Source organism: Lagenorhynchus albirostris, chromosome 17 (genome assembly GCF_949774975.1).
Source record: "Lagenorhynchus albirostris chromosome 17, mLagAlb1.1, whole genome shotgun sequence".
NCBI classification, from domain to species: Eukaryota; Metazoa; Chordata; class Mammalia; order Artiodactyla; family Delphinidae; genus Lagenorhynchus; species Lagenorhynchus albirostris.
In genome coordinates this window covers 72326647-72352419 of record NC_083111.1, presented here as the reverse complement: position 1 = coordinate 72352419, position 25773 = coordinate 72326647, and the positions used below count along the sequence as shown (strand labels likewise).

Here is a 25773-nt window from a genome sequence, read left to right as displayed (position 1 = left end):
AGAATTGAATCTGGGAGCAGGAAGGAGACCCTGAAGGTTTTTGAGGAAGGTTGTAACATGATTCTGTGAAGGAAAGACGTTCAGGTTAACTAACAGTCAGGGAATGGCAATGCTTGACCTTTTCCAGATTGGCAGGGGTGTAAGGGGAAAAGGGATTCAGGGAAGATGGTGGTAGAAGTAGTCCATTTCTGAATTTCTCAGAATTCCCACATATCTGAGCAACTGCATAAAACCAAAAACCTCAAGGACCATATTTACAACAAAAATAGGTGATGTGGTAAACCCATAAATTTAAAAATGGGAATGACAATCTCCCAAGAGCCCCAAGATGGGGTGTGATATCAACATCCGTGTGGGAGGAATTGGAAAGAAACAAGTAGGCATCTGTCATATCTGGGAGGAAAAGAGCCCCAGTATCGCCAACAGATACTCACTGGGAAGGGCCATGGGCCAAATTGCAAAAGCAGTTGAAAGTGGGAGGGGGTTTGCCCAATCCAACGTCAGGTGAGCGCAAAGGTCTGCAGTTAAGGTCCAAAGAGCTAGAATTGTCAGACACTATGAACTCCCAAAACTGACCAGTCAAATCTCCCTCCCAGGATAGGGCCCTGGAAGGAACTGTATGAATAGGATCAAAATTACTCACAATAGGGCTTCCCTGGTGGCGCAGTGGTTGAGAGTCCGCCTGCCGATGCAGGGGACACGGGTTCGTGCCCCGGTCCGGGAAGATCCCACATGCCGCAGAGCGGCTGGGCCCGTGAGCCATGGCCGCTGAGCCTGTGCATCCGGAGCCTGTGCTCCGCAACGGGAGAGGCCACAACAGTGAGAGGTCCGCGTACCACACACACAAAAATAATTACTCACGATAGGGTTATAATGAAGAAGGGAGGGTCCAAGTAAAAGTGGAAAGGGAATCTAGCCATCATGTTTTGAATACTATGTGAAAACAACTAAAGAAGTCTCTGTGGAGTTAAAAAATAAACTATCCCAAAAACACTTCTTTATAAATGTTCAACCAAGTTAATTTTACACAAAAATTAGCAACAAAATGTATTGATGACAATCCCATAGTAAGCTATTATAAGGAAAACAAGAATTAAAAGTAGATTAATATCCTGATAGGCAATGAAAGCACTCCAAAAGGACATGCCTACAACATATAACAAAACATTAACCTACTATTTCAAAAAGAACTGAAACCCTTAATGTGACTTAAGACATCAAATGACAGCCTAAATCAGAATTAGAAAAAACTTAGCGATTTGGGAAGAGTGTTCAAAAAGGAAATAAAAATAAAAGAAAGATACATTTCAGAAATGAAGACTTAATACGAGGGAACATAGGGCACATGAACATAGCACATAATGCCTTAAGAGAAATAGAAGGTGGAAAGGAAGAATATTTTAAAGTCGAAAAGGAGATTTAAAGAATTGACAAAGCCCCATGCCCCACACCTGCTCCCCACACCAACAACCCAGTATATTATTTGCGGGCTGTGGCTGAAAGAATTGCAAGGCCCAGATTCTTTCTCAGTATTTAGGGGAGTTCGGTTCAAACACAAGGAAACAAGAAGAATCTGGAGTCACTGGTACATACAGGTACTGCAAACACCAAGCATAGCCCAACCTCTAGCCATAAATCCTCACAGTAAAGGTGTATTCACCTCAGTTTCTATTACCTGATACAATATAACCAGGTTTCAACAGAAAATTACAAGTCGTGTCAAAAGGGAAGAAGAGACAAAGCAATCATCAGAACTAGACTCAAGTTATGACACAGCTGTTGAAATTATCAGAAAGAGAATTTGAAATAACTATTATTACCATATCAAGCATCCCAACGGGAAAAGTGGACACCACGCAAGAAAAGATGGGCAATATATTCCAACCCAATAGTTGGAAACTCTAAGGAAAAGTCAAAAAGAAATGCTAGAACTCAAAAACACCATAATAGAAATAACGAATGCCTTTGATGGGCACATCAGTAGATTCAACAACGCCAAGGAAAGAATCAGTGAGTTTGCATATAGGTCAATAGAAACTTCCCAAATTGAAATGCAAAGAGAAAAATGAAATTAAAAAAAATTAAAAATCACAGCATTCAAGAACTCTGGGACAATTCCAAAAGGTGTAACTTACACGTAATTGGAATACCAGAAGGAGATAAAAGGAGAGCTGAGCAGAAAACATCTTTGAAGTAATAATGGCTGAAGACTTTCTAAAATTAATGACAGACACCAAACCACAGAACCAGGAACCTCAGGGAACACTAGGCAGGATAAATACAATAAATAAATAACCAAACAAATCAATAACACACTTAAGTATGTCACATTCAAATTGCAGAAAACCAAAGACAAAGTCTTAATGGAAGACACAGTGCAGGGCCGTGTGGGGAGGGGGTTACTACTTACCTATAGAGGAAGAGGAAGAATTACACGGTGCTTCTCATGAGAAACTGTGCAAGCAAGAAGAGAACGGAGCTGGACCCACCAACCTAGAAGTCAAAAGCAAAGGAAAAATGAAGACTTTATCAGACAAATAAAAATGGCATTTCCAGATGACCTTCCCTGCAAGAAATGTTAAAAAAAAATAGTTCTTCAAACAGAAGGAAAACGATGTAGATCAGGAACTTGCTCCACGCAGAGAAAGGAAGAGTATCAGAGAAGGAATAATGAAGTTAAATAAAATGGTTTTTTCATATTCTTAATTGATCTAAAAGATAACTGTTTAAAGTAACAATAACGATGTATTTAGTGGTTATACATATGGATGAGTGAAATGAATGACAGCAGTGTCAATAAGGCATGTGAGGGAGGAATTGGGGATGCTTTGTTTTCAGGTACCCCCATTACGCATGAAGTGCTACAGTATACTTTGAAGGTAGACCTAGATTAATTTCAAAAGCGTATTGTAAACTCTAGGGCAAACACTAAAACAATTTTAAAACAAATAAAATTGATATGCTAAGAAAGGAAACAAAATGGAATCATATGAAATGCTCAGTTAAAATCAGAGAGCATGGGCTTCCCTGGTGGTGCAGTGGTTGAGAGTCCACCTGCCGATGCAGGGGACACGGGTTCGTGCCCCGGTCTGGGAAGATCCCACATGCCGCGGAGCGGCTGGGCCCGTGAGCCATGGCCGCTGAGCCTGCGCGTCCGGAGCCTGTGCTCCGCAACAGGAGGGGCCACAACAGTGAGAGACCCGCGTACCGCAAAAAAAAAAAAAAAAAAAATCAGAGAGCATGCAAAGGGAAGGAGGATATTATTTGGGGAGTGAGGAGGAAAAGGATCATTGCATAGACGAAGTCCAGGAGATGTTTTTAGGGTGGTGAAACTATTCAGGATGACACTGTAATGGTCATGATACTATGACCATGCATTTGTAAAATCCCATAGAACTTTACAGTACAAAGAATGAAAACCTTAATGTATACAAATGTTTTTAAATTGTTTACGAGTTCAGGGAAACCCATGATGAAATCAGACTGCGATAAAAGAACATAACTGTATTAAAAGTGTGAAACAACCTCACCAAAGGGGGTAGGGAGAAAAGGTGGTTCCTAAGTAGCTTTGGAGATGCGTGGACTCTTGAGGACTAAACGCAGAAAGAACTGTGCAGTAGCGCCGTGCGTTAGCTGATAAAGGTGTTTCTCGTGGAGCTATGTGTGAACAACCTGAACCACAGTATATGTGCGCTATAATTGAACAGTTACGTAAATGGATGGAAGACTGTGGGAGTCAAGTTTCTGACTGTTGACGGAGAAGGTTACAGATAAGCAAGGAGAAAACGCTAGAATGATCCATATGATAAAGGATTAGAGTTGGAGACATTAGTATGAATTTGTTTAGCTCACTGTAGTTATAGTTAGATATAGGCTGTCTGTATAAACACAGATATGTTTATCGATACAGATTAGAATACACATATGTGTGTCCTTGCTCTGTCAGCAGAGGACGCCCAGGAGCAATGACGCCTCAGTAGTAACACCACATCAAGCAATGAGCACAACCCTGATCTTGATTTCTAATATCCATATCCAATATAAGGAACCAGGGCTCCTTGGAGAGCTGGCTGATTCTAAGTCTGGGCTAGTAAATATACAAGAGGAGCCTGGAACATCATTTAGGGCCAGAAAAGAAGGAAATATTAAAACATACACACACATGGAAGTATGTCAAAGGGACACAGGGAAAGCTCCCTGGAAGCAGAGCTGGAACAACTTGAGCAAGAAAATAAATAAAATAGTATTGGATTATAACCCAAAATATAAAATAAATATTCATAGGTTCACTGATGTAAATAAATGGTTGAATGAATAAATAAAAGGTGAAGAACAGACAAATTTCCCATGGGGAAAAATCCAAGGAATTTATGTAGATGCTCTGTGCTCAGTGAGGTGGAACTGAAGCCCCTCTCCTCAGGTATGGCTATGCTGAAGGTGACTTCCACAGCGTGGATGCCAGGGTATACGGAGAATCCCGGTACACACTACCTCAGCCAGCTGATAATGGTTCACGCCAACAGTGATGTCATGTTGATGAGCTGTGATGAGAATGCCATGAGCTCTGTGGTCTTCCTCCCCAAAATCCATAACTTAATCACGAGGAAACATCAGACACATCCCAACTGAAAGACATTCTACAACATATCTGACCAGTACTCCTCAAAACAGTCAAGGTCATTTAAAACAAAGGAAGTCAGAAAGAGAAAAACAAATACCCTATGCTAACACATATATATGGAATCTAAAAAAAAATGGTTCTGAAGAACCTAGGGGCAGGACAGGAATAAAGATGCAGATGTAGAGAATTGACTTGAGGACACGAGGAGAGGGAAGGGTAAGCTAGGATGAAGTGAGAGAGTGGCATGGACATATATACACTACCAAATGTAAAATAGATAGCTAGTGGGAAGCAGCCGCATAGCACAGGGAGAGCAACTCGGTGCTTTGTGACCATCTAGAGGGGTGGGATAGGGAGGGTGGGAGGGAGACTCAAGAGGGAGGGGATATGGGGATATATGTATATGTATAGCTGATTCACTTTATTATACAGCAGAAACAAACACACCATTGTAAAGCAATTATACTCCAATAAAGATGTTAAAAAATAAAGTAAAACAAAGGAAGTCTGAGAAACTTTCACAGCAAGAAGAGCTTAAGAAGACATGAGAACTAGAAGGAAGATGGTATCCTGGATTGGAGATATAAATATGGGAAATCCTAGAAAGAATTTCCAACGCAGTATAAGTATATGTGAGCATAACTAGGGGCCAGATTGTGGTCCGGAAGTAACATATCACAGTTGGTTTTTTTGTTTTTTTAATTTTGGAGATATGTTTGATTCTACGGCTGGGACAGGAAATATGCAAGATAGGCCTGGAACCTCTTGTCCTACTAGAATGCGAAGAAGCCATCATGCTTCTTAGTTACCTCTAAAGGACTCAGAAACTGCATTGAAGAAGCTTCCACTGTCCAAAGATGGAATAATTTTAGCCCCAGTGTGGATCATTGTTAAAACAGTCGATGAAAAACCAGCAAATATTTTAAACTTTATGAGTTTATAATGACATTTTTAAGGGTTGATAACCTCTGGTGGATGATAGGGAACTGATCTGTTGTATTGCAAACTAGTGAAAAAAGGGAAAGAAACAATTTTTTTTTCTGTCTTTCCTGCATGAACTGCAAGATCAGGTGAGTGGAAACACCATAAAATCATTCAAGCTAATACAATTTAAATAAATTATAGAATTAAAATATCACCATTTTCCAACTCTCAATGAATTAATGGATCTAGGAGTTAATAGCACAAAAAGGAAAGACAAATGTATCTTCTGATGGAAGAACACAAGTCTGTAGTCTTATCAAAGGGGCCAAACCTGTGTGACCAGGAATCCAGTTCCCAATTTGCAGGAATCACAGGGGACAGAAGATATTGAATGAGTAGACAAAACCAAAATCCAGGATAAACAACAAGGTCCTACTATATAGCACAGGGAACTACAATCAATACCCTGTGATAAACCAAAATGGAAAAGAATATGAAAAGGTATATATATATATACTTTTGTATATATATATATATATATATATACACAGCAGAAATTAACACAACATTGTAAATCAACTATACTTCAAGAAAATAAATTAAAAGAAAAAAAAGTAAAATCCAGACAGTGGGAAAGACTACAGGTCAGGGGCACATACTCTCCAATAAATAAATTGTGAGGAATGAGATAAAGAGAGAACCTGTAGATTTTTCCTAAAGACTTAGAAGACAAATCAAACTTAGCAAAAAAATAGGCAAGACTAAACTGTAGTGTCTAAAAAGGATGATAAAACTATAAAGAAATGGAAAGTGGTTAACGGGATGGGAGAGAGGATTATGCCTGGAACAGGGGACGTGGATGGACCTTCGGAATGCCCCACAAAGTTCTGTTTCGTGAACTGAGTGACCTTTATTAAGGCAGACACTTTAAAATAACTAATTAAGTGACACTTATGTGGTTTTCTGTATTTATGGTTCATTTTACAATTTTTTTAAAAAAAGTTTTAAATGAGAGAGAGAAGGAAGGACCAGGTACCTCTTCCAAATGGGGCTGGGGAAACCTTGCCTATTGTGAGCCAGATCTGTTCTAGATGCTGGGGTTATGTCACTGAACAAAAGATACAAAAAACAAGACAAAGACAAAACAGAACAAAAACAACAAGAACAAAAAAAAACCCCTTCCCTTCTGAGCCTTATAATCTAGTGGAAGGAGACAAAGAAGTAATTAAAATATATGCTTGTGTCTAGATGTATATATATGCTATAAATGTAGCTATTTATATGCTATGTACGTAGATATGTCTATGGTATGCATGTAGATATGTATATGCTATGCATGTAGATTTGTAAATGCTATGGCAATGAATAAATCAGGACAGGGTACCAGGGAATGCCACAGGAGAATGGGTTTCCTGACCACCCAAGAGCCATGTGCGGACTAGGGTCCTGGGAAAAAGGATGGTCTCAGGGTGGTAAGCTGTGGGTGTTTGTAGGGTCTTTTGCCAGATCTACCGAAACTTCCTTGACTCCCCGCTTCACTCCTGCCAGTGAGGGTGAGGATGTGGTCATATCTGGTGCACGCTTCCCTCTGGACTCCGGGAGCACAGGGCGTTGACATTCCCAAAAAACATCCTGTGAGCACTTGCTATGTGCCTGTCTGTGCTGGACCCTGGGGCCACACAGTCACAGTCCCTGGCATCATACAGCTTACAGCCTACTTGGGGGAAAGAAATGAGTTCAACAACTATAATATAGTGCTACCACTGAGGATAGGGAAAGGGTGGCATGGGCTGTGTAGGAGTGTGGTGAGGTGGAGGGATCAGGGCAGCTTTCCCAGAGGAGGTGACACTGACACCTCAGCCGCATCCTGAAGGACTCTCCCGGTTATGCGAGAGGACTGAGAAGGAGGGGAGTGGGAAGGGCTGGAAACTGGGTGTTTTGGAGGTGAGGGGTTTGTTAGCCTTGTGGAGGATTTGTGACTGGCTGGCAGAGAAGACTTCATTGAAACCTTTTAATCCAGGAAGTGACATGATTGGATTTGTGTTTAGAAGCGTCTCACTGGATGATGATAGGAGGGGATCAGGTTTGGACCTGGGAAGACCATCTGGGAGGGGATTGCAAAACTCCAGGGAACAAATAATAGGGACAAGATAGTGGCAGTGGAGTGAACCAGAGAGGACGAATGGGCTCGGTATTTAGGATGGAGGGTTGACAGTTCCCAGGACTGACCAGGTGCGGGGGATGAGACAGGAGGAGGAACCCAGGATGGACCTGAGGATCTGGACTTGAGAAGGGGTCCCAGCCCCCTTCCCAGAAGGGGTGACCAAGGAAGATGAGCCGCCTTGATGCCCAATTCCTGGGTTCGGGGGAAGAGATCTGGAACCTCGCCTGGCAGCTGGCTTGATGGAGTCCCTCTGACTGTGGGGTACAAGCTGAAGCCAGGAGCTAAAATACCAGCCAGCACCCCAACCTCACTTGCTCAGTGAAGAGAAAAAACTGATAGTGAAGACAACGTCAAAGCTGAGCTCTGACCACACAGCCCACATGTAGCGGGAACTGAGCAGCCTGTGGGCCCCAGACACAGCCCAAGCTTTCTTCACTGTGAGCTCATTTCCCCTCCAACTCACTTTGTTTCTGATTGATTCTCTGCGACTGAACAGATGGTAGGTGACTTTCACTCGCGTTTCTTCCGTCATGGACTTTGTAGCAGACAAGGCAATCTCTGCTCATATGACCACAGCTAATTCCCAGCCCCCAAAGCAAAAATTAATGGACCCTGGCAAAGAAAGACAGTGCTTGCCTAGCGCTTTCCTTTAATTTCCACATGCGTGCAGCTGTTCCTCTCCCAGAAGGGGAAACTGAGGAAAGGCCAGACAATACCTTTTGTAATTATAGAACAGTGTATCTAAGTCTGCATGCATAGTAATGACAGAGGGATGGAGGGAGGGAAGAGGTAGGAGGGAAAGGGAAAAAGAGAGAGGGAACAAGCAAGAGAGGGCAGATAGAGAGGAAAGAAAGAGGCCCTGGATATTAATAGATCTACTTACTATGCATCTTACTGGCTATGTGTCTGTACTTGACCTCTCTGAAGCCTCAGTTTTCTCATCTGTAAAATGGGAATAACAATGCCAACCTCCCAGGGTTGCTGTAAGAATTAAATGAACCATACCTATTTTGATAAATCCTGGTTCCCCTTCCCTTCTTGAGTCACCATATTTTCACCTAATGAAGAGGTTAAAATACTGACTTCTCAGGGTTGCTACAGGATCAAATGCACTATTGGACTCGCAGGCTCTTTGCAGATTCTCGAGGATAGTCCAGGGTCATCTTTCAGTCTGCATTTCTGTTTCCGAATGCACCACAAGCTGCTAGAGGCTACTCGCTCATCCCCCCAGATCCCTGCCTCCCCAGCAAACCTCCAGTCATGGTACCAACCCAGACTCTGCTTTAAAGACACACTGCAGAGGGTAAATTAGAACTTAACATCTAGAAATGACTTGGATAGAGCTGTTCGCAGATCCCTTGCCATTCTTTTTCAGATTTGATTTCAGAAATGAAAGGTTCCCTTGCCTCTTACGTACACCAAGAATGCAAAAGCAAATTCAGAATCCCTGGATGCCTGAGTAGCTCTATAATTAGATAAAAATTACAGTCCAATATTATAATGTTTATGTGTGCAGAAATAAATGAACGCTGAAGAGCTGCTGCAGAGATTTCCAGAGGAATTTTATACATAGCGCCAGTACCTTGCTTAGAAAGTGTCTTGCAGTTCATACTCTTCCCAGACATCTTTAAGATGCCTTTAAGTTTCCTGATTTTCACCATGAATAGAGAAAGAAAATGAATGTTTCCTTGAGTTCTTATTATGTGCTAAGCATTACATTGTTTTATTACTTTAACCTCAGAGCCTCCTTTAAGAGGTGGACTTAAAAAATCCCAGGTTTGCAGACTAAAATAAGATGCACCCAAAACTTTAAAAACTTAGATGCTCAGAAGAATGGTACCTTGCCCAAGGTGCGTTACTGGTTATGTCTCAGAGCTACAGGTTCAAATCCACAGGGCTTGGCTCTTGCCTGCCTTTCACTTCCTGCCCATCAGGACTTCCTGGGGCAACCTGAGCTTCCTTGCTTAAAGGAAGAGGTGGCCTGGTCAAGAGGAAGAGATGACCAAGCCTCTTCCCACAGGGAAGGTCAAGGAGGAAGAGACGACAAGCATCTGAACTTCCCATAAACACTGACCTTTAACAGCGACACTGCCCTCCAGTGAGAACCAGGTCCACTGAACACTCCAGATGCATTCCAAGAAGGAGGGTTGGCCCTTCTTCCTACTTGAAAAGGACACAGCAGGAGGGCAGGCAGAGGGGCTGGGAGTGCAGATGGCAATACAGCCTAAGAAGGCTGGTGAGAAGAGAAACAGTCTTCTCTCCCCACAAAAAGGAAAAGTCAGTGAGTATTTATTGAGCACTTTCTATGTACTTAGCCTTATGCCAGGTGTCTTGGAAGAATCCAAAGAAAGACCGAGCCTTGAAGGATGACCAGGATGTTCCCCACCCCCCACCCCCCGAAAAGTGAGAAAATACAGAGGTAGGAGTAGCACAGCATGTAGGGCATGTGCTTGAGGATTTGCCCATGGCGTACAAGAGGTGGAGAAAGAGAAAAGGCAGCAGTGAGAACTAGGGGCACCCTTCTAGGCCGGTGCGCCATGTGAAGGTCTGTGGGTTACCTGGACGGCGGCCATGACCGTGAGAGAGTTTGAGTCTCCTGCTGGGCGGCTTTCAGACTCAACCTTGGCCTGATTTGCTTCTTCCTTCGCTTTGGAACAAGATACTTGTGTTCTCAATGGCTGCTTCACAGTGTTGAGACACGTCTCAGCCTTGGAATTGGCCCCTTCTCTCCTGGGAGTGCCTGACAATGCAATCCACCTGCATTCTCTGTCATTGGCTTCCCCTGGGTGCCCAGGAATAATGGTGTGTTGTCAGGGTGTGTTTTTCCAGCTTGTGCGGGGGGAAGTTACCCATCTGCGTAGGGCCCTCTGGGAACCCACTGCTACACAGACCTTCTGTTCTTATCTAAAACACCTGCAGAGATTTCCTATCAAGGTGATCCATAAAATCAAAACTGTGCAAGCATTAAAAACAACAACAACAAAAACCCTCCAACAATGGTAGCTGGGCTGTAGGAGAAGTCACTTTCCAGCCTCCATGATGCTTGACCACGCAGAGGAAATTGACAGTCTTGGTTACTCCGTCCTTTAAATGTCTTACACTCCAGCTCTCATGATGCCGTGCACTCCTGCTCTCCTGTGTACTGACTACATTTCCTAAATTCCCTTTGATGCCATCTCTTCTTCTGGCCCGTTGGCTTCTCCCGTAGCTTCACCTTTGGTCTTCTTATTTCTTACTCTGCACACTCTCTTTGGGCAGTTTTCTCCAATCTCAGATTTTTCAACCATCGCCTACATGCTCCGAACCCAGAGTGCTAGAACCATCCCTCTAGCTGCCTAGACGTCTAGATGCCTCCAGCTGGAGGATCCACAAGCACCCAAAATTCAACTGGCTCAAAATCAAATGTAACCCTTCACCTCTGTAGACTAGCTTTTCTTCCTGCACTTAACCCAGGTAAGATGGTGAAAACATTCGTGTTGCTCATAATGACTTACCTCTCCCAAAAGCCCCCCTACACACACATATAAAACACTTATTAAGATTACCTCCATAGGGACTTCCCTGGTGGCACAGTGGTTAAGAATCCATCTACCAATGCAGGGGACACGGGTTCGAGCCCTGGTCCCGGAAGATCCCACATGCCGCAGAGGAACGAAGCCCGTGCGCCACAACTACTGAGCCTGCGCTCTAGAGCCCACGAGCCACAACTACTGAAACTCGCACGCCTAGAACCTGTGCTCTGCAACAAGAGAAGCCACCTCAATGAGAAGCCTGTGCGCTGCAATGAAGAGCAGCCCCTGCTCACCACAACTTGAGAAAACCTTTGCGCAGCAACGAAGACCCAACGCGGCCAAAAATAAATAAATAAATAAATAAATAAAGATTACCTCCACATAGTTCCTTGAACGTCCCAATTATCAGTGCTGTTACCCTATGTCCCTTCCTCGTTAATTCAGGCCTCAACTATTTAAACCTTCTAAATACTTTCTCTCTGCTTCAGTCCTACCACCTCCCACCACAGTTGTCTTTCACACTCACAGATATGATCATGTCCTTCCCTGATTAGACATCTTAAATATCAGTGCATTGCCCACAGGCAGAGCTCTCTCGCACAGCATTTATTGGACCACTTGTTCTCCAGTCCCAAAGCCTCACCACCTGGCTCACTGAAAAGCTCTAAACACACTGGTCACTCCCATTCTTCTGTTACTTTGTTCACATTCCCCAGTCTTTCCTCCCAAAACTCCTTCTCTTCAACCTCCAAGACCTAACCCCAGTGTCACCTCTTCTGTGAAGCCTTCCTTGATTTCCTTTCTTATTTTCTAAAAGATGTTTGTTTATAACCTTTTCTATATCATAACATAATATGTAATAGTTCATCATTTGTATATCCATATTCCCCTCTAGATTATGATCTCCTAGAAGATGGGCAAGATGTGTCTCTCATCCTGGTACCCCCTGATGCCTACCTAGGAAGAAAGCTTGTTGAACGAATAAATGTCACAATGAAACCACAGAAGCAAAAAAGATTACTGCAAATATGGGACATACATTACTCACCAAAATGATTAGAATAGCAGAGTGGACTTTAAATCCTAGCTCTAACACTTACCAACTCAGTAACCCCTGGGAAGTTACTCCTCTCTGAGCCTTAAATCTTCATGTGAAAAAAGAGATCAAAAGACCTCTTAGGTTTGTTCTGAGGAATGGAAATGAGGTATTGTATATAAAGTGCTTAGCATAGTGCCTAGCACGTAATCAGAGCTCAATACAGTACTTACGCTAGTATTATTAATAATAAGAAAATTCCGGCAAGAGGATAAGAAGAGGTAGCATTAGAAGAAGGTGGGTTCAACTTCATTCACTAAATGTACATTTATTGAGCTCCAGTCAACACATTAAAGCCAAATGAAGGAGCTTCACTTTTTAGAGGAAGGAACGGATATAAAATCTCCCACCATGTCCATTAAGGCACCATTTAACATGCAGCAGTTTGCTGGCTAAAATAGAGGTAGAGAAATGACAGGTGCCAGCCAAGGACACAAGTGGCTGGACAGAGAATAGAGAGCAAGGGATAAATTCCCAGGGAGAATCCTGGTGATAAGTTGGCTGATAAGGAGAGGAAGCAGATGCCTCCAGAGATGGGGTTTTAGATCACCGCCTGACACCCAACAGAGGTGCCCACTAGGCAGGAGCTACCACAGGACCGAGCTTTGAAGCCTGAGATGTAGAGTCGGTTGTGATGTTGAAGCCTTGGGCATGTATGAGCTCTACATACCCATGTCCCACACAGCACATAGTATAGTCTTTGCAAACCGTGATGTTCACTAAGGAAACTGAGCAACGTGCAGAGGTGCCAAGTTCAGTTCTTGGCATCAGAGCGGCCAAGAGGGAAAATGCTTCCTAAAACCCACCTTGAAGGGGAAAGTGCGTGTGGGTCTCTCCCACAGCCAGAGTACTGAGATAGAATTCCAGTGGTGTGTTGCCTTGGCAGCAGGGCTAGTGAGAAAGGAATGAGACAAGAAGTGGGAAAAAATGGGCAGAAGCAATAGATCAAGCCAGATGTTTGATGCTCATTGCAAAGTTTCTCAATAGAATTTTCTAGGGATGGATTTAATTGGTTTAAAAAGTCTTCTGTTAATAGCCCTTTTCTTGAACAAACAGAGCTTTAGAGGAATTACGGGGTGCAAGGAGTGGGAAAGGGCGATCATGAATGTGATTGCCAGAGTTGCTCATCGAGAGGGGATCACACGATTAATGCCACGTGACCCAACGTTCTGTGTTTCCCTGCAGGGTGATGCCAATGGCCATCCAGTTTTCCATCCTGATTATGCTGCACTCGGCTTTGGTCCTCATCACCACAGCGGAGGATTATAAGTGTTTGCCCCTGGTCCTCCGGAAAACTTGCTGTTGGATTAACGAGACCTATTTGGCCAGGAATGTCATCATCTTTGCGTCCATCTTGATTAATTTCCTGGGCGCCATCCTAAATATCGTAAGCATTCCAAGCCCTTTGGTATCTAGTGTGTAGTCAGGAATTAAGAGTTTATGGAACCTGCAGCTTCTTACCTTGCCTTCCTTGGTACTAGTTATCTTCATGTGCCTGGTCCAGCCCCAAGCTCAGGGTTAGAGAAGGAAGATGTGGCTAAACTGTCAGAACTGTGCATTTTCCTGGTGGAAAACTGTCTTTTTCCCAGTGGCGGAGGTTATTTGCTCTAAAGGAGCTCCAAACAGCCTTAAGTTTCTGTACTTTCAGTGGCCAGTGAATCATAATCGTAAATAAGAGTTACTGCTTATGAAGTTCCCACCTGCTATGTGCCATGCACTGAAGGAGGAGCTGTATGTGTTTTTCATGTTTAATCCTCACATAAACCCTGTGAGGTAAGTCTCATTATCCCCACTTTATGGCTGAGGAAACTGAGGCTCAGAGACATGAAATAACTTGCTACTAAGGTCTGTCTGACTCCATGACTCACACTCGTTCTCATATGCCAAATTGTATCTCTGGGAGTGGGAGTGGGGGAATGGGAATAAATAGCTGTCATTTATTTATTGAGCACCTACTGTGTGCCACAGGTAGGTATTATTGTTCCCATGTAACGGATGAGGAAACTGCATTTCAGGAAGGTTGAGCATCTTACCTATGACGTTCTAAGAGTTCATATTGGATGTGACACATTGAACTCGGATGAATCTCCAACTGCCGTATTTATCATTGTTTTAATTTGGTGATCCATGCTTTAATGATTTCATTTTCTCTCTAGAATGGTAACATAGTCGCTCTAGGCATTATCTGTGTCTATCCAAATAGTCCGTGTTTTCCATGATTTAGGGATCTAGATTTTAGGAAAGATTTATCTGATCCCAGGTTTTGAACATTGAGGGAGGCTAGTTGAGGCATCGTCTTGTGGCTGAAACCATCATTGTGCCCTTTGGGCCTAAGGGAGGGTCTCCAAGTGTTCAGGGACCCAAACTGTGAACTCCACAATTGTCAGCCCCTGTGTTGGAGGTTTATACTGCCTGAAATCCATTGTCCAAATTGGCCCAATAATTACTTAGAGTATATGTCGCTCAAGCTCTGCGGTTGGCCTTGTAGTAAAGGAGTCTATGAAGAAAGCGGGAAATCCCCAAAGAAAAGGGAAACCATAATCTAATTACATTCATCATCTAATGAACATTTTATAGATTATGGCAATTGAAAATGGAAGTACTTAGGATCATTGATCACAGACTGCCAAGCCGTAGCCAGGATCTCAAGTCTTGATGAATCAGATGTTTCTGGGGTGCAGGATTTGGAAATAAACCCGATGACTGTAGGTCAGGGTTACCTCTGGGGCCAACCGTGCCACAGTGGAGTGGAAGGTCAGAGGCTTTGGAGTCAGATAGACCTGCGTTCAAATCTCAGCTCCACCACTTACCAGCTTGGCAACCCTGGACAAGTTACTTTGCTTCTCGGAGTTTCATATTTTTCAGTTGTAAAATGGGGATAAAAGTGGTAGCTACGTCACAAGGTGGTCGTGAGGCCTTTTTGTACAAAGTCCCTGGCACAGCACGGGCGCTCGGCCACCGGGAGCTGTGCTTTTCTGAGCACCACAGAATCTCCTACAGCAATCTCTGGCCTAGGAAGTGCCCGCCTCCCCGGCGCTAAGCGTCTTTCTGGAAAGCGTGCCCCCTTGGATCCCTCGAATCTGCCCAGCTGTTGACGTGGAGACAGGCCGTGAGTGTTCCCCAGACCTTTTCTCCTGCCACCTGGCTCTCTTCAAAGCCCCACTTCAGTGACCCTCTGGGAGGGGGTCAACAGAGCAGTCTCACCCAGGTTTCGTGACTGGCTTGCAAATGTTTTTTCTGAGCCAGTACTTTCTTTAAAAGGAAAGGAAAAATCCCAGCTAGCACTGAATCCTGAAATCAAACCCCTCTAGGGCCTGGCCTGCTCCAGGCATTTGCCGAAACCCAAGAGCAGTAGCAGAGGACTCCGTCTCCAGCTTACACTGACTTTGTTGTTCCTGTGTTTTTTTTTTTGTTTGTTTCTTGTTGTTCTTTTTTTTCTTAATCCGCAGCTGTGGTGTGATTTTGACAAGTCGATACCCTTGAAGAACCTGACTTTCAATTCCTCAGCTGTGTTTACAGATATCTGCTCCTACCCAGAGGTATTTATTCACGAGCTCCCCTTGGCGAGACTGGGGCTTAGGTATCTCCACAGCTCCAGAAGAACAGGACTGGCTGAGGGCCTTAGACATGCTAGCACTCCAGAGGCCCGTCTTCCCTCCGCTGCCTCTCCTGTATCTTCTGCTTCTCCCTCTGCCTCTTTCCTGCTCGCTCCTCTGCCTCTCCTTCCCGTTTCTCTCTTCCTTATTCTCCCTCCTCCTTTTCTTTCTTCTGCACTTTCCCCTCCATCCACTCTCCTCTTTCCCTTTTCCTTCTCTTCCCTTCTCATTTCCTGTAACTTGTCTTAAAGCCCTAGAGCAGAATGTGCTGTTATCTCCAACATAGGGCAGGGCACAGAGTTATCGCTCAATGTTCGCTGCACTGGAAAAGGAAGGATGGAAGGAATAAAGAAAGGAAGGAGGGAAGGAGGGAAAAAGGAAGGAAGAAAGAGGAAATAGAAGGAAGGAAGGAAGCTAGTAAATCACAAGTGCAGAAAACAACAGCTAAACATAAATCAAAGTGGTATAGAAAATGCCCAGAGCATCACAAACTCAGGAGGTATCCCAACAGGACACTCACCGTCATATTGTAAGTCTGACCCTCTCTTGGCTACACAGCTACTAGTCTGGCCCTGGGCCTTGGGGTCAGTTTAAGGGGTCAGGCAAAGGACAGTCTTTGGCTCTGTTAAGCCATGACCCAGATCTTCACATATTGGGATATAAGTTCTGGGTCAGGAGGGAAGACAGTTGGGACGTCCCAGTAGGCCCCAGCCAACCCTATACCTTGAAGACCTTGGGTAGGTTTTTATTCTCTGAGACCCCCTCCAATGTGTGGTGGAGGAAAGGCTCTCTGTTATCTCACCTTGGCCCCAGAATTGGTCTGAGAAATGTTCTGAAAAGGACAGAAAGCCTCACCTCTGACCCCAGACATAGAGCATCTACTTGATATGCATAACATCGTAAAATCTTCAGGATATGTGGAGGATGCTATGACCATCTCCATGTTGTAGGTAATGAAACTCAGGCTCAGAAAGTAGCTTGCTCAGTGCTACTCATGCCTGGCTTCCATTCTTTCTCATTTCTCTTCATTCTTCCTCCCTTTCTGTCCTTCCCTTATTAATTCAGTTATTAAGATTTAGTAACTGCAATTCAAACCATATCTGGCTTATTCTTGAGCTCATACTTATGAATCCAGGCTCCGTCCCTAGGGAAGAACCAGGCTGTTCCTAAGGACGCCCTGAGCAGGATGGGGCTGGCTCTGGTTTCAGGGCTGTGTGGGGCAGACCATGTGCTCTGGGACTCTCCCACCAAGTACTGAGTGAGCTCTGATTTTGTAAACTCTGTGGGACACCAGCTCCCTGAGAACTTCGCAGTTTGGAGGGCATGAGGAGTGTCCCAAGAGGCAGTAAGTTGGCCAAGAATCAGACATTTAGAGTTAGGCAAACGCTGGATTTCACTCCCAGTTGAGCCCCTTTACTTGGTAGCAGTAGAATCTTGAATCAGTTCATCCTCTCTCTGAACCTCAGCTTCCTCATCTGTAAAGTGGGAAAAATAATACCTTCTTCACACAGTGATTGTGGAATTAAAGAATATCATGTTCTCGCAGTGCCTGCCTAGATGAGGTGGCAAACGTTGAGTTTCTAACGTGTGGTCTGACATGAAGTTGGTGTTTGCGAAGTACTAATCTGGACCTCTGAATCAACACTTGATATATACCCTTGGCCCCAAACTTGAACTCCCAAACTCAGGACCACAGCACGCATGGATTTCCCGTCCTGAGAAAGGGGTGGGGAAGCTTCTGGATCACATAGCTTCATCTCTGTGCCTCTGCAAAATAAGGATGAAAGTAATACCTTCTTGATCGGTTGTTGTGAGGATTGAGTGAATTCATCCATGTAAAGTGTTTAGAGCAACACCTACCACAAAGTATCTGCTGATTAAATGTCAGCTGTGACTTATTTACTAAGTAAAAAGGCTTAGAGCTTGCACCATCAATATATATTTATCTATAAGTTACATACCTATACCACTGTACTAACATACCATGTACATTATGAAACATACTCATAAAATAGAAATGTTAAAAGTGAGATAAAATAAATGAGTCCAAGTTTTAATATTTTCCTCCCACAGACAAAGGATCATCTTGCCCAGGGGTCAGCAAACTATGGCCACAGGCCAATTTCCACCTGCCACCTGTTTTGTAAATAAAGTTTGATTGGGGCACAGACACACTCATGTGTTAGCAATGTCTACAGCTGCTTGTATAATAATACAACGGTAGAGTTGAGTAGTTACAACAGAGGTGGTGTGGCCCACTAAGCCAAAAATGTTTGCTCTCTGGCCTGTTGACAAAGTCTGCCAACTCCCAATATCCCATCAGGGGCAGAAATCCCACTGGCCTAAAATGTGGGCATCTGGACTCTCTCCATCACCAGCTACTACAGCAACCTGGTTTGACCCACCATTTGCCATCCTGACATATATGGCCGTGCTTCTCTCCCTAAGGATTTGTCTACCAAACTAGAAGGAATCAAACATTCAAACCTTCTAAAAGGCTTAATCTGCACAACCACCTCCCATCACTCACAAGTGTGTGTCCGCAAGCAAATCACTTCATCTCTCTGAGCCTTGGTTTCCTCGTCTGTATACCGGACCTTTCCACCTCACCCGTGAGAAACGATTCTCAGGCCGGAAGCAGTTGATTAAGCTGGATGATGTGACATAAACATGAGAGGCTGTCATCATATATGGTATAAAGTATAGTTTATTTCTGAACTGGAGCTTGCCAATTACTAAAAAAGAGTGAAGATACAGGAAACGACCGTGAAGAAAGCCATGTCCCAGCTACAATTTGAGAGGTAGTCTAAGAGGGGAGCGAAGAGACATAGGTTTGTAAAGTGAATGACAGGCACGGGCACAAACCATTCCCATCATCTCAAACACCAGAATGCGGTTCTCGGGAGGCTCAATGGGAAGATCTTCATTTTACACTCGAGCCCCTTTAGTCTATGCTCTGGTACATTTGAATGACTAGTCAACTGTACTTGCAAGAGCAATCAGTATGCTATGGTTTTAAAGGGTCCCTGAGAACCAATTTTCCCTAGAAGTATAATCATCTGCGTCTTTGTATCCTGGCACTTTCTGCCATTTCTCCCCCATGAATTCAGGTCCTAGCCAGCTGCAAGCCTCTCTTTTCCAAGTAGACCCAATCCCTTCGGATTACTTCCTGCCAGCTCACATATCCTTAAGGCATCATCTTAGTACCCTCACTCCATCCTTTCTATAATTTATTTATCTAACTAGAACATTTTTTCCAACCTTTCAAATTTATAAATTGCTTTAAGGAGAAAAGACAATATTGTATAATTTTCAACATTACCTTAAGGGCCCAGCACGGGACAGAGCCCACAGTCTATTTAATAGTTTTCCTTTAAAAAAGATGTATTTCCAGTGGAGTAGCAGAGACAAGATTTGCATTGCCACCTGAAACAGCTTAAAAATAAATAAATAAATACGTGAAACAATAGTTTTCAAGACACTGGGCATCAGGTATTGAAGGACAGCAATCCCTGAAAAACAAGAAGCAAATTAAGTGAGTCCTGTGATTGCCAGAGCTGTATCTTGTTCTTTTTTTTTTTTTTTAAATTTTGTGGCCACACCACGTGGCATGTGGGATCTTAGTTCCCTGACCAGGGATCGAACCCACACCCCTGCAGTGGAAGTGCTGAGTCTTAACCACTGGACAGCCAGGAAAGTCCCATGTATCTTGCTTTAAGAGATCTTGTTTTCAGACTGGCTCAGGTTGGAAGAACACACATGGAACCCTGTGCAACTCCCGGATTTGAGGAGACAGAGCCGAGAATCTGGGGGGACCAAGGTGGCTAGAGTTTGTAGGACTCACTACCAGAGAGAAGAGAGTTGCAGAGACAGAGAAAAGCTCAGAGATCTGCAGAGGGTCCGATCAGTGCATGCATGTGAGGAAGCTAAGCAATGCTTGGGAAAGAACCATCTGAAACGATTAGTGCCCAGCGCTCACACAGGGCTGGGAATAGTGTCTTTTCCCACCAACCAGACTGAAAAACATCATAATTTGTGGGGCATTAAGTAGAGCAATCGGATGAGTCCTGCTGCGGTAGCATACAATAATTATCCCTAGATTCTATGCTGCTCTAGTCCTTCCTAAAAAATCTTAAAAGACTGAAAGTCTAAAGACTTTTCTTCTTTCTTTTTAAGGTCAACCTGTTTGTGTGTGTGTGCGTGTGTGTGTGTATTACAAAAATGAAAATAAATCCAATCAGATAATGAAATAAACATATAGGGCAATCAGTCTTTAAGTAGGGATAAATTACTGTAAAAGAAATGAGTCCTACATAGTTTTCCCTTCAAGTCAAGCGTTTTGTTGCTTAATAAACTTCTTGTTTAAAGAAATAATGAGAAATATCTTATATTAGAAAATGTGAAGTTATATTTCTATATTGGAAAAGAATGTTCATATCAGTCTTCTTTGTAATAGCCAAAACTGGAAACAACCCGAATGTCTATAAACAGATGAAAGGGTATACAAACTGTAGACTATCCCTCCAGTGAACTACTGCTCATCAGTAGTAAGAAATGATCTATGGATATATGTGCAATAACATGGATGAATCCTAAGATCATTATGCTGAAGGAAATAAGCCAAAAAAACAAAAGTATGCATTTTCATGGTCCCACTGATCTAAAACTCTAGAAAATGCAAATTGATACGTAATAGCAGAAAGAAATCAGTGGTTTCCTGGCTTGGGATGTGGGAGGGAGGAATTATAAAGGGATACAATGAAACTCATGCAAGTGTTCATTTTCTTGACTGTGATGGTTTCACCGACTTATGCAAATACTGAAGCTCATCAAATTGTGTACGTTAGATATATGCAGTTCATTGTAGGTCCATCATAACTCAATAAAGCCATTTAAAACATTAAGTACAAAAGAGGAATCAGAAAGACAGACAGAGAAAGACAAGAGGGAAGCAGAATTACAGAGTCTGTTAGAAACCTGTAGTCAGAACATGTTGGCTTAAATGGCAGCTCTGATGTTTATAACTGTGGTCTTGAGCAACTTACTGAAGCTCTTTGAGCCTCATTTCCACCCTGGGGGTAACAACTGTGCCTGCTTCACAGGGTTGTCAGGAGACTTAGATTGATAGAATATATGTATACACTTACTATAGTTCCTGGTACAAAATAAATGCTCATTAAACATCAGTCATCTTGATGATGATGATGATGATGATGATGAAGATGAGAAAAGAAAGGGGGGAGTTAAAAGAGGAAGATAAAAGGGAGAAAAAGCAAAAAGGAGCAAAAAAGCAGGAAGAGAAACAATGAAAAGAGAAGAGAGAATCAATGATAATAAAGCAAATAAGCAGAGTTTTTTTAATTCCAAAAGTGACTGTACAAATTGGTGCTCCCCTAAACTCTTGCCTTCATTTCTCTGGTTAACTCCTCAGGTAGGAATCAGAACCGTAAGTGATTCTGAAGGAAAATTTATTCATTGTGGTCTAAAATCCCCAGCAAGTAAGTATTCAGGATAAAATTAGATTTTCCCAAGCTTCCACAGTGGCAGTCCCACCAAATAATTCAAACAAAGGATAAGTGTCAAATAGCTCCACTGTAATTTCAGAACTTTTCATAGTTGAACAGAAGGATCTTATATAAGCTCATTTTGCTTCTACACTGAGCCAATTTTAGGTTATGGCTAAATACACAGAGGAGGTCATTTTGTTTTTTCCCAAATAATTAATTTTTGGAATTGCCTTTCCCCACAAAGTGCCAAAAGCCATAATAACACAGTATGATCCAAAAAACCATTCCCATCTCACTGAAGCTTAGATTCCAAGGCTCTAAGGACATTAATTGTGCCTGGGAAACAGAATAGGCTTGAATGACAGAGGCTGTGTGGTGACATAGAGTGAGCAAGCACTCTTCTTTTGCCATTTACTAGCTGTGTAGCCTTGGGCAAGTCACCTAACCTCTCTGAGCCTCAGTTTCCTCATCTGTATAATGGGATTATTAACAATACTACCTATCTTATAAGATCGGTTGGGTGACAAATAGAGATAATATACATAAAACATTCATTGAATGTTAGCTTCTTCTCTCCCTCTCTTTCTTGAAGACTTTGGTAACTAAGAGTGAATAGTGCCTGCCCAAGAAGAGATTTGAATTTAAGGAAGAAGATAGGGATGTAACAACTTTTTTTTAAATGCGCAAGACTTTATGCTCTAAACATGAGATTATCTACGTAATCATGTATACACCATGTGACTAAAAATCCGAACAGGCCACAGTTTCATAGCAATACCAACCTCCTATCAATTATTTACAAAATGGTGACCACCATGAGTTGGATCATTCTCAGGGAGCCAGACCCTTCCAGACCCTCACTTGTTGCCCAGGCCAAGGGAGTGGCCTTGGAGAGCAGGCACATACTCAGACAATGCCACCATCGTCCTCTTTGCTGATTGTTCTTAGCTGAAAGCGTATGCTTCCTAGGTATGTTCAACAATGTCAAGTTGTTATCCTCTGGGAACAAATTTAATTTGTGAAAGTCACCAAGATGAGTGATCTGGCTGGACATCACTGTTTAGGAATCAAATACAGAGAGATGCATTTTTGGGGTTTTTCAAAAATGGACTCTGAAGATAATTCACAGAGATCTGAGCTCAGTCATCAAAGATGCGTGGTCAGGATAAGCACATAGTCCCCCAAGGTGACGACGTTGAATTGACCAATAACAATCATCAGGAGAAGCATCATTCTTATATTAAAAAAAAATTAGGTAGTGATGTCTTTCCATAAGAAATAGCTATTTGCCTGCTCATTGATTCAGTTTTGCCTCATAGTTATACTGAGTCCTCATTTGTGGACATCATTAACATAGCTGTGTCCTTCTGTGCATTATTATGAGGTAAAAAGAGTGACTGGAGCTGCAGTCCCTTCTAGGAAGTAACCAGAAGAGTACACCCTCAACCCAAGTCAGACACAGACATCAGCACATCTGCTCGTGGAATTTAAATGCAGTTTCAGCAGATCTAAGTTAGTAACTCTAAGGTGCTAGAGAACATTCATCATTCTTCCTCTAGTATTGAGGAGGAAAGGGGAGGTCAACCATGGAAACCAGGATCTAGAACAAGCCAAAACAGAGTAAGATTGTACCAGAGCACCACACACACACACAATTCCCTTTCCCCTGCCTAATACAACCAGGAAACAGCTTGGAGGGTCAGGTCATTTATCTCCACTCAGCACCTGCGGTGGCCCCAGGTTCATGCCAGCCTCACTTCTGGGCCACGAGAGGGGTCAGAGCTCAGGGAGAGGCAGAGAAGCCCTGTCGTTGGCCCACGTGCCCTTCACTGTTCTGCTTGTACCCAGACTTGCAATTGCAAAGAGTTAGATTTTGTGTGAATCAGGAAGTTGGAATCTTTTCTTTGAATGACAGTGACTCCCCCAAATTATCTGCTCTCTTTCCTTCTTGTTCCGTGAGTTCATGATGCCACGGGATTTTGGCAGCAACCAAATGGGTACAGACACTCCAGTATATAGTACGCGTGTGGGCGAATGCTCAAGCCCTTCGTTGAGTTATTGTGTAAAATTCTTCTTCCTCCTTCTCCTCTGAGAGGAAAATGTGCACATAGAGCTAAGGTAATTTACGATGCATTAAGACAATGTCCTGGCATTAAGATGGTGCCTTCCAGCCTGGAACAATTCTTGCTGCCCAGCAGGTCCTCAATCAACCGAATGTAGAAAACCGAATGCGTGGTTGAGTTTGTTAAATGCTCACTTCAAGGAAACAGGCTATTGCTCCCCTTAGCACTTTGTCAAGACATGGGACTCCAATTTTCTTCAGTACAGACTTAGAAGAAATTCTTAATTTGTAATTTCCCAACTCAATATATCATCTGAGAGAAGAAAACCTTGAGTATTAAGAAGCAGAGAAGTGTTACAGTACTTCGTCCGTCTTCTGTAAAATGGGCATAAGAATAGCACCTGTCCTTGGGTCTTTTTAAGAATTAAAAGAACACATGCCCAACAAAATGCTTAGTTATTGTCATTGCATCTGTCTTCCACTAACTTACCCCGATGCATAGGCATCCTCACTGCCAGTTGATCCCCCATCTTACCTAGAGTTCATCTAATATAAGAACCTCTAACCACGTAACATCTTCACTGAAGATGTTAGTCCATCTTCTTCTACCTACATTTCAACCTAGTTACCAAAAGGCCTGTGACCTCTTTTTCTTATTGAGGTACATGATTTACAATATTATATTAGTTTCAGGTATACAACATAGTGATTCAAAATCTAATCCAATTAACATTATTATAAAATATTGGCTATGTTCTCTGTGCTGTACAATATACCCTTGTAGCTTATTTAGTTTATATATAGTAGTTTGTATCTCTTAATCCCCTACCCCTATCTTTTTTTAAATTACTTTTTGTTGGAGTACAGTTTCTTTACAATATTGTGTTAGCTTCTACTACACAGCAAAATAAATCAGCCATACATGTACATATATCCCCTCCCTTTAGGATTTCCCTCGCATTTAGGACACCACAGAGCATGAAGTAGAGTTCCCTGTGCTATACAGTTATGTTCCCGTCAGTTGTCTATTTATACATAGTATCTTTCTCCTAATTTGGGCACCTTTTTTTCCCTAACTAGGGCACCAAAGTGCTGATACCCATTACAGCATCCAATCTTTTTATTTTTCTGCTCAAAAAAAAAAAGTGTCAATATTGGGTGTCTTCTTGCCTCAGAATATACATAGCTTATCTGTTCCTTTTCTTAAAAGATTGCTGGAAACTTTGCCCAGTGTCTAACATTTCTCATATAAATCCTGGCATTATTATTTTTCATCATTAAAAGATCTAGGAAGAAGCAGAGAACCCCATTACTAAATGGGATACAGAGTCCTTGGGAATACATTTGAATATATTTGATACGGCGTGTTACAATCAGATTAAAGGACATTACAGAGAGCCGTAATTCATTTGAATGCTGTGTCATATCTGTGTACATATTTTGCATTGTTGTAATTATAGTATATATAAAATTCTGTGTCCTTCTTTCCATTTGTAAATTATTTTGAAAATATTTTCTCTCTTACCGTTTAAATGCTCTTCTCAAAACCTTTGTCTGTGGGGATTTTTTTCTTTGGACTGTATGTTTTTTCACTACTATCTCCTAATTCCCCTCCTCACGCCCCCAACAGTCCCTAATCGATGTCCTTACTTCTCTTCTTCCACAGCCCCTCAAACATGATAGTCTCTAAATTTTAGTCTCTCTTCTGTCTTTATTCTTTTTTTGTTTTTTTTTTTTGCGGTACGCGGGCCTCTCACTGTTGTGGCCTCTCCCGTTGCGGAGCACAGGCTCCAGACGCGCAGGCTCAGCGGCCATGGCTCACGGGCCCAGCCGCTCCGCGGCACGTGGGATCCTCCCGGACCGGGGCACGAACCCGTGTCCCCTGCATCGGCAGGCGGACTCTCAACCGCTGCGCCACCAGGGAAGCCCTGTCTTTATTCTTTATATTCTTCTTGGGTGGTGTCTTCCACACCTGGGAGCTCAGCTGAACAATGTGTGTCTCGAGACCCCAAATGTCTTCTGAACCGCAACCTCGTGTTTGTAGATGTTCACAAGAGTCCTTACTGAATCATCCCTTTGGTGCCTGAAGCTTGAGGGGCCTAAAACTGAACCTGTTGCCTTTCCCCCATCCTTTTTCTGTTGTTTTTTTCTTAGTAGGTTAATCCAAGCTGGGAATCTTAGCACCACTTCTGACTCTTCTCTTTTCCTCACCTCCAAATCACCTTTTATCTCTTAGGTCTAGGCCAAGACCTCTAAGTCTACTGGGTAGATCTCCTACCTTGTCCTTAAAT

General features: G+C 42.9%; 1 protein-coding gene across 1 annotated transcript in view; it reads left to right on the top strand.

Moving 5' to 3' along the window:
* ADCY8 (adenylate cyclase 8) overlaps positions 1-25773 on the top strand; it is a 219170-nt gene that overhangs the window by 144280 nt on the left and 49117 nt on the right. Inside the window, exons 10-11 of the mRNA XM_060127469.1 lie at positions 13503-13704; positions 15767-15856. Coding sequence (XP_059983452.1) covers positions 13503-13704; positions 15767-15856 — 292 coding nt within the window. The remainder of the gene's footprint in view (positions 1-13502; positions 13705-15766; positions 15857-25773) is intronic.